This window comes from Hetaerina americana, unplaced genomic scaffold (genome assembly GCF_022747635.1).
Source record: "Hetaerina americana unplaced genomic scaffold, ioHetAmer1.1.p SCAF_3, whole genome shotgun sequence".
NCBI lineage: Eukaryota > Metazoa > Arthropoda > Insecta > Odonata > Calopterygidae > Hetaerina > Hetaerina americana.
The window spans coordinates 17,255,142-17,265,547 of record NW_027286874.1 but is presented as its reverse complement, the minus strand read 5'-3'; the positions used below and the strand labels follow the sequence as shown (position 1 = coordinate 17,265,547).

The following is a 10,406-nucleotide window of genomic DNA, read 5'->3' as shown; positions in this document are numbered from 1 at the left end:
CTGTGAAAAAGTGCAAATTTTGTTTTTCTCATAATCAGTAATTCTATCCTAAGATTGGTTTACGGCAGCCTTCCATTCTTCCCTATTTCGTGTTAATTCCCTAACCCTCTGATAGGTTACCTTTTTTTTTGTCCTTCTTAATTTGCCCTATTATGTACATGTCTCTTGGCTTTGTGGGATCTTTCCTTGATGTTCCTTCTATTATATTTTTAACTAATCCATTGTGCCTCAAGGTATGTCCAATCCATCCAGTTTTTCTCTGCTGTAGAACTTCCTTATATGGTCTTAAAAATCTACAATAAAGGTTAGATAATCAGAAAAACTCGATGGTTCCAGCCTAAGTGAGCTTTCCTTGAGAGCACTCTCTGACAGCCGAGAGTTATTTGGGAAGTGTTTTTTCTGTCATGCAAACAAAATCTTCAGCATGGCCGCTGACATTGAAAATTGAGTTAAGAGCCCTTAAACCAATCAATAGCCCTTATTTGCAGCCCATTACTCCTATTGTCTCTTTTGCCAATTTTCTGGAATCTTCCGGTGAAATTCAAACAACCTACTGAAGAGAAAATTGAGTCTCGTGCTTTGCGGAGTGCAAATACATACTCCGAAACCCCAGTCTCAAAATCTCCTGTCAAGGAGTTGCTATCCGGATATCAATCCTGGGTCTTCCCTGTGGAGTGTATTATGTATTACAGCTGGTATTGATGAAGAAGACTTCTGAAAGGTGCAGTACAAGAAAAATAAGCAGAAACATAGCAATATTTGGGAGTAGCACCCAGTCAGGTTAGGAGTATAACTTTACTGGAGTCGCTCGTCAAACAATCTCTACATTGGTCATGTTCAGCTGAACACAACGGCCACTTCCATTGAAACTGCGGGAGATGCCGCAACAGCAACTTTTAACGGAGTCATCCGCCAATGTGCATTTCAATGCAACAATTTCAGAGTGTAAAAATCATTTGCCTTGACTGGGATCCCAATCTGAAATTGTTGCATTGACAACGGCCACTGTTAGCATCGAGTATTCGTCTGATAAATTTCAGGAAGCAAACTTTAAATGCAAAAGCTTAAAAGCAGGTAAGACCCATTGTCCTTTTAAAGTTAGTGCTCCCTTCACCCTTCATGAGAAACTTTTCAATAGTGAGATTTGGCCTGATGTTGTACACATAGGGAAACTTTTCCCACCTAAATGGATGAGTCTTCCCACTTCAACGAAGGTGGACAAAGAGAATATTCCCAATTTTGGTGCCAGTATCAGTGATAACCATATGAGCTGTGATTGACTCATGCCCCAAAATGTTCCTGAACCAACCAAAACTAATAAGCCACTGCAGTCCAGAGCTATCAAGCCAAAAGCTTTCTGGCAGGCAGAATGTACATCCCTTCCTTCCATTAAGACCAGATAGCACATTCCAAATGAAAACTACTACGTTATCAACACTAATTCAACTGTGAATCACATAATTCCATGGAGTCCTTGTTTTAAATGTGACTATTTCATTTCTACACTCAACCAAAATATTCAGTATTAAAAATAAAACCTTACACTTAGAAGCTGAACTATACATCAAGGTTGTGTGCAGAAAGGAAAAAATTCTTTCCACTCAAATAAGGCGTCTCTTACTGTCGTTCTATTTTGAAAATGGTGGATCATGTATTTACGTCCAAAATACATGCCCATTTAAAATTTTGGAATTTCCTTAGAAGTACATCACAGAAGCAAAATGCATTAAAATTTCAGCAATTGAATGGTTTACAATACCAAGGGGAAATACTTATGTAATCTGTTTGCATAGACCCCCAAGTGGACGTTTGGATAAATTTTTTAAAAGTTTTTAATCAACTGTTAAAATGCATCATTAAAAAGAGCAAAATGTACATAATCTGTGGTGATCATAACATTGATATGTTCATTCAAAGCAAAGTTTTGCTCAAACTAAGCCACCTATTAGAATATTATGGTTTAATATCTTTGATAAACTTGCCTACACGACAAACCAAAACCACGGCTACCAATATTGATTATATAATTACTAACAAAAAATTGGCTGACCAAGTTGACATTTCTGTAATCTAAATCAGACCCCTATACTCTATTGGTGGTAGGGACTGCTCTAACTATGGCAAACCCAAAGGTTTATGAAAGATTTTTCACCATAGAAAAAATTGAAAATTTCTGTGATATACTATCAAACCTGTCTTGGGTTGATTTCCACAACTTGACATGTGTACACAAGGAGTAAAAATTCTTGCTTGAAAATATTAAACTTGTATTTGAGAGTTGTTTCCCAAAAAAACTTAGTCCCAAAAAAGGCTAGTAGAACATTTTGGATAACGAATGAAGTTAAAGCAAGTCACCAAAAACTTAAAGAGTTAGATAAAAAGATTGAGGGGGGTTCCCATCCTTGATGATGACTATAAGAAGGCCAAGAAAGAGTATTCTACCCTTCTAACCAATTCAAAAAAAGCTAGTTATAATTATTTTCTTGCAAATGCCAAAAATAAAACAAGAGCTATGTGGGATATTTTGAACTGGGAAACTAAAAGAAACAGCGGGGAAAGTATAGAAAACTTAATGCTAAAAAATGAAAACGGTGACCCAACTTTTCCGATTCAGACTGTTTAGCTAACTTGATAAATAATTACTTCATAAATATACCTTAAACAAGGCCCAACCTGTGGTGATCATGCTGATTTTCAATGTAAAATTCATGGATCCACCTCTATTTCTTTTTTCGCAGTCACAGAAAAGGAATTACTGAATGTTGCATATAATCTCAAAAATAAGCAATCTACTGGAATTGACGATATTCCAGTCATGTCATTAAAAAATGTAAAAGTGCAATTTGCAAACCATTTGTTCATATAATAAATGAATCTTTCACAATAGGAGAGTTCCAAGATCTGCTTAAAATATATAAAATTAAGCCTCTGTTTAAAAAGGGAGACTGAGAATGTTGGGAATTATCGGCCAATATCGCTACTGCCTAATTCTAAAAAAGGTTGAACATTTAATGAAAGAAAGATCTTTTTTATAAAAAAGTTTGAAGTTTAAAATTCAGTACAACATGGTTTCCATGAGGGAAGAAGCACCAGATCTGCTTCCGCTCATTTCATCAATAATATTGCGACAGGCTTAGATAATAATGAATTCACTGTGGGAATGTTTAATGATCTCTCTCAAAGCTTTGACTGTCTGGACTGCCCATTGTTACTGGAAAAATTAGATAATTGTGGATTAAGGGGAATAGTAAACAGATGATTTAAATCCTAACTTAAAAACAGAAAGCAGGTAGTGGAGGTTATAGGTTCCTACTCCAACAATATACCAAGCAGTTGCTTATCCACTGCAGAATCAGTAAACTATGGTGTGCCACAAGGAAGTATACTAGGTCCCATACTATTCTTAATTTATATTCATGACTTAAAAACCTACGTACAGAATGATGAAATAATTCTTAATGAAGATGACACGAATGTTATACTACATAACAAGAAGAATGCATTGTTGAAGTATAATGTCGATAATTCCTTAGCACTCTTAGGAGACTGGTTCACAAAAAATGAGCAAATGGCAGAAAACTTGTGGATTTTGCACCATGATAACGCACCGTCGCACAGTGCTATCATTATTCGTAATTTTTTGACGAAAAATGCAACAAATACCATCCAACAGCCACCGAATTCACCTGATTTGGCTCCCTGTGACTTCTTTCTGTTCAATCGAGTTAAAAAACCATAACGGGGAACGCGTTTTAGCAGCCGAGAGGAAGTAATGGAAAAATCGCAGGAAGCACTGATGGACATACCGAAAACCGACCGTAACTTTTGCAAATGTCAAGTTATGACACTAAGATTTAAAGGGAATATCAACAACAGATGTACCAATTTAACAAAAAAAACAGAACTCAAATCGGAACGATGGGAGCGCCACACGGTGGTTATTCCGGGAACTTTTTGATCAAGGTAGTATAGCAACTAATTCCAAATGTTTAAATTTAGATTAAACCCTTTTCTAATCAAGAATTGTTTTTATGACCTGAATGAGTATTTTGTATCAGGACATGACATGCTGCTACCATTTATTTTTTATTATAATCATGTATGTATACATTTTTCCAGATTTTACATGGCATCTATATTTTACCATTGTAAAATAGCCAGATGAAATGATAAAAAATCAAATAAACAGTCCCTGTTAGATCAACAGGGTTAAGCAATGCTTAGCCTGAACAGAAATTGCATGGATGACCTCTTTACCTCTAGGCATCTATCTACACATGGCAGTGAGGAGAAATGGGTTACCACAATGAGCATACTTACTTTCAGCTCCAGTAAAATTTCCTACCGCAAAAACAACAATCCTTCTAAGAAAAGTACATCAGTCAGCAGTACTATGCTGGGGCACTGGTATGGCCATGTAACTTGTTTTAATCATAAAAAATTCTTCCTCATAAGCCAATGTGTTCTCACCATTTTTTGAGGGAGCTCTGGGATGGGGAAGGATTGCACTGGGAATAATAATATTTATTTCACTTCAACCATTTATTGATAAGACAGACACAGTGTAGTTAGTAATGTTAAGTCCTACATACTTGCTTGCTTGAATTGTATAAGTTCTTCCTGAAATGCAAAAATATATAATGTAAAAAACTGGAAAATTATTTAATAAAGAACTACAATTAAGTTGAATGGAAAGGTGACAGCAGAACTTAGCCCATATTAGGATATGTGGAACTCTATCGCTTCAATCCCTTCCCTACACCACCGGTGGTTTCCCAGAAATATCTGATACCGGAAAGTTACTTAGTTTGGGTTTTATATTGATATCATCCAAACTCACTTAGACCAAGGCATTTTAGCCATTAGCACAAAACTAACCATTAGGCTACCATGTCCTTCAACAATAAGTTATATGCTAACATGAAATGTTGATAATAATAAAACTTTTTTCATTTTGAAAAACCGTACAACCATAGTAAATATCGTTAATATAAATATTATTAAATATATAATCTAAGTTCTTAAATGTGATGAGGATAAAACATGAAAAAAGATAAAAATATGTGAAATTAAAGAAGGTTTTTTGTAGTGAATAGTATCAAGTCAGAATGGTTGCATTAAAAAGCAGCTAATAATAAGTTATCACTACGTTACAAAGTTTATGCATTCAAGTTTCTGCTATTCAGTCATGTTGTACGTACCTCATAAACACTAAGTGTATGATCACATATAGCCTCAAGATCACGAAGGCCACGCCGCAAAATGTCTACAGCAGAAGGTCCATAAGTCTGAATCCGTAAAAGCATTTTGGGTTCAAAAGGATGTGGCATTGAGTAAGCACATAACTCTACGTCAGGGCTAAAACAAGCATTGAAAAAAATTATTATTGGGCGGCATAAGAACTAAAATCGCGCGCACAAGTTATCAATCCTGAAAACATAAAAACGTATTGTGCGAGAGTCAAGTCGTTACAATGACTACATACCAAAGTGAGGAAAGCAGAGGAATTAAATACTTATAGGAGTACTCACTATCTGCAGATGATTGATTTCAGTGCATTTCCAAGGGTATGATCTTCATTATGAAATACGAATGTCCGACATTTTTCGTTACTCTTGTCATCACCTGAAAGCTAAATGAAATATAACTCTACTGCATCTCATGGAAATACACAAGTAAAAACAATTTCATTACCAATACTAGGCGACGGCCTGTGCCCTTATCTGATGTCATCATTTTCCGTTATACAAAGGCAAATGGAAGTAGTTTTATGATATATCACTTTCACGACATGAGGAATGAGTAAACCCAGTACATAACTCACAAAACACAAATTTAACTTAGATCCGTCATGAACATGCTTTCTAAGCAGTTGTATTAACTTGACCCAGATGCTATACAGCACCCAAAAAAACTCTCACTACTATTGCCTATATTCGAAAAACAAGGGGCAACGATACCCACTTGTTGTTGATAACTATAATACTAATTAAAATTTCAATACCACATTTACATGGATTTTGATGGAGGTCTTAAGTTAGTCACGTTAAGATAAATTTGTCGGAATACAATCATTAAAAAAATACGAAAGTTAAAATGTTCGGCATTTCAACAAATTTAAATGCTAACCCATTCAAAGATTTTCATGTTTTAAAATGTTCACTATTTGCAAATAACACTCTCACAACAAATATAGCCAAAATGGGTCTACGAATAATTCATTCATGGCAAGCACGGAGCGCAGTAGCGGGCAGTAATTTATCCCGAATTAATGAAGACTTAGATTTTTTAACAGTGTATTAGCGTTACAAAACAAAGGGAAATTTCGAAAATACCACATTACTGAGAAAATTAATGTATAAGTAAATATTTTGAAACAATTTCTGCAAAAAAATTCAATATTTTTTAAGCAGGACCTGGAAAACGGGTCTAACAATTTTTTCAAATTAAAATATAAAAATATGAAATACAAATATATTATGTACTGTATATGAAATAGTTTGTGCCTGACTAGATTTCATTTCCTACCTTCAGTTCTTTCCATGCTTCTTTCACCATTTCCACCACATATATTGTAGATGAGGACAGATAATAATGTCTCATATATCCATCTTATGCTTGGTGGCAGGTATATCTGAACAATGACCAAGTTTGATGGTTCAGCTTTTCTTCTAATATTACTATCCTATCAGTCACTTGCTGTATGTTTACTATGCTTATGCCTATTTTTTTTCAATATAATTGGCACTCCTCTCATCTCTGTAACTATCACTCCAGTAATCCCTGCTATTCTTCCATCTCACCTTGGACACCCTGAAAACATATTTCCTCTCTCCATCTCCCACTTCATGTTTTCCTTCCTCAGCATCATCCTAACATACCAAGTCCATATTTAAACTGTTTATTCCTCTTTAGGTTATATATATTCCTCTTTTAAGTTATGTATACACATTCAAATTTTCTACCACTGATAATTTTGCCTGTAAGCAAATCCTAGACTTTCCCTGATTTCTCTTGTTTGCAGCCATGTTATTACTTTCAGTACTGAAAACATTTTGTGATGAGAAACAAAAAGCTTCATACATACCATCAACATCCACACGTTTCCCCAAATTATCCTGCAGAGTATTCTCACTAATTTTCCATCTGTTTTCTCATTTTTTTTTGGAAAAATTAACATCTTGTACTTCACTACACGGAGGAGATTCTGGGGTTTCTGTCAATAGGATACTAGCATTACAGAATGTTTCCTTTGATTTTGGTTTACATAGCAACCTCTGACATTTATTCTCCCTTGAAAATCATCCATGACACTCTGCTTTCATTTTTGCTTTGTAAGGATTTCATTAAATGATGACCACTTAAGCTTTGCCTCTCACACTACTCGGCTTGACAAATGACCCGTTGGGCCAAGTCCCTCAGTTGCAAGAACTCATTCTAATAATCCTGTCCATAATTGGTTCATGGCATTATTATTAATATAGGTGGATTCTCATTAGATTTCTCAATAGTGTTTTTAACATGACATTTTCGCTACAACGGTCATCCCACTGTGGTATTCGCAGTAACCTCACTGAGGAACAGACACTGCATGTCTGCACTACCTGTCTGGTTCCAACCATTCAGCCAATCTGACATACGAGGATGGTCCTAGAAGTACCTCGCCTGACCTATGGATGGCAGTGGTTGTTTAAAAAATATCACTGCATTAGAAAGTATGCAATTTTTAAAGCATATGTTTCAAGTTTGAAGACGCTAGCTTGTTTATTATTTGTTTGGCAGCCATCAATAATGCACATTTTCAGTGAATCAGAGAAATTGGAGAAAAATTGGTCATCTTTATGTGATGCAATACTTTAATTTGAAAGGCCACAGCCCAACCATATAAAAGCTGAACTGGATTCTACTCTAGGTGAGTCTGCTCCTTTGTTTACAACAGTAAAATATTGGGTAGCAGAGTTTAAACGAGGCTGTGGAAGCTGTCAAGATGAGCATCACATTGGTTGAGCAAATGAGGTGATGACTCCAGAAACGGTGAAGAAAATCCACAAAGTGATTCTGGATGATCATCAACTGAAAGTGCACATGCTAGCAGAAATAGTAGGCATTTCAAAAAGTACGGTACATTGCTTATTAACTGAAAATTTGGACATGAGAAAGCTGTGTACAGGATGGGTGCCGCATTTGCTCCCACTCGAGCTAAATCAGTGTTCTGAAGATGTTTCCATTGAGTGTTTAGCAAAGTTTCACTGTAACAAAGCAAATTTTTTCACCAGTTCCAAACTGTGGATGAAACATGGGTCCATTACTTCAACCCTGAGACAAAAGAACAATCAAAACAATAAATTCAAAAGGGAGAACCACCTTCAAAGAAGGCAAAGACCATTTTGTTTACAGGCAAGGGAGAATCTTACCTAAGAGAAAAGAACAATCAAAACAATGGATTCAAATGGGAGAACCGACTCCAAAGAAGGCGAAGACTGTTTCATCCGCAGGCGAGGTCATGGCATCCATGGAGTTTTCTGGGATAATTTTCATTAACTATCTTGAAAAAGGAAAAACTATCAACAGCGAGTATAATGCAATGTTTGAGCGAAGAAATCAAGGAAAAGCAGCCACATTTGGCTAAGAAGAAAGTATTGTTTCATCAAGATAATGCACCAGCTCACAAATCCATTATTGCAATGACCAAAATTCATGAATTCAAGTTTGAATTGCCACCACATGCATGCTATTCACCAGATTAATCCCCCTCAGATTATTTTCTGTTTGCAAACTTGAAAAAACAGTCAAAGATTTTCCAGCAATAAAGAATTGATGCTGGCAGTTAATGGCTATTTAGAATAGCAAAACAGTTATGATAAAAAGGGAATCGAACGAATTGAACATCGCTGGGAAAAGTGTATAGAGCTGAAAGAAGATTACGTTGAAAAAGTAAATACATTTTTCCAAATTTTTTGTTTTCTTAGTTGGATCAGGTAATTCTAGGACTACCCTTATGGATATATACTCTCATTCTCCAAAAGGAAGGCAGGTGAGGGAAGGGTATATAAAATAATGGGAGAAACGATTGTAACAAAAGATAATTGTAAATATCTAGGGGTACACCTAAGTAAAGACTTAGGGTGGGGACTTCACACAGATTATGTGGTAGGCAAGGCCTTTAAATCGCTTCACTGGGTCATGCGGAGCCTCAAAGGAAGCACTAAATCAACTAAAGAATTGGCCTACAAAACAATTGTAAGGCCTATTGTCGAATATGCGACCACAGTATGGGATCCCTTTGAAATAGGGCATGTGAAAAAATTAGAAGCAGTGCAAAGGAAGGCTGCCAGGTATGTTTTAGGGCGACATAGGCAGAATGACAGTGTAAGCGACATGCTAGGTTCACTAGGATGGGGGTCACTAAAGAACAGACGGAAGCTGAATAGACTGTGTGCCATTTTTAAAATATTGAAAGCTGACGGAGGCTGGAAAGAACTGAACGAGAGTGTAAATAAGCCATGTTATCTCGGCAGGAATGATCACCCGCTTAAAATCAAATACATGCCCCAAAAGACAAACACCGCCAAGTTTTCGTTCCTAAATATGGGAATCAAAGAGTGGAACCAGCTGCCTGATGAACTCTTTAAGCCCTTACCCAAAAGCATTAAATCATTTAGGCGTGAATGTAAAAGGTATACATGATGGGATTGTTCAATGCAATACGGCAGAAGGTGTATGGCTGTATCACAATATATTGTTTTTTCTTATTTTTTTTATTTTGTAAGTCTACTATATGACTAAATGACACTATGATATGTTTTAAGACTGACTACTGCATAGTTTATAGCTCTTGTTATATCATGTCATTGCCACCCGGCTTATCGCCTAACAGCAATGTATCCTAAATAAATAAATAAATAGGTACACAACCAGGATCAGTTATCATTGCTCCAGTCAGCAAAGCTTTATGGGTCATCAGAACACACAAAGCCTTCTCCCAAGTTAATGTTGGAATCCATGGGAAGGGAATTAACATTTACATAGGCTAAAATAAATGAAGATTTTCCCTTGATTTCCATTCTTTTGATGAAATTACTACCAATTTCTTGGGAAATCCCACCCGCGACAATGACTGTGCATGCTCACCACTGCATCCTCGGAAGCTTCAAGTCCCCTACTTTGAATGTATGATCCTCTAGGCTTTCTGAACATATGACTGCTACAACTTCAACTGCATTGCACTGCACTTAGTTGATTTCTGGCTCTTCACAGGAAATTATTTTCACTGTATTTCTCCCAATGCCACATTGGACATGCACATACCTCATCTCCTTCCCATTCCAAAATACTTATTGGTGTTTTATTCACACATGTGAATATCCCTTCACCATGACCACCCCGATCTCTTCTATAATTAAGCA

The 10,406-nt window shown here is 36.2% G+C and overlaps 1 protein-coding gene across 1 annotated transcript; it reads right to left on the bottom strand.

The window, feature by feature from the left end:
• Nucleotides 1–4,504: 4,504 nt before the first annotated feature.
• Nucleotides 4,505–5,914, bottom strand: Polr1D (RNA polymerases I and III subunit AC2 l(2)37Cg). Its single transcript, XM_071587836.1, has 4 exons — nucleotides 5,695–5,914; nucleotides 5,532–5,632; nucleotides 5,202–5,358; nucleotides 4,505–4,620 (listed from the first exon to the last, which is right to left on the bottom strand). Exons 1-4 carry the CDS (start codon nucleotides 5,734–5,736, stop codon nucleotides 4,585–4,587), a joined length of 336 nt encoding a protein of 111 aa, XP_071443937.1. The 5' UTR covers nucleotides 5,737–5,914; the 3' UTR covers nucleotides 4,505–4,584.
• Between the last annotated feature and the right edge of the window lie 4,492 nt (nucleotides 5,915–10,406).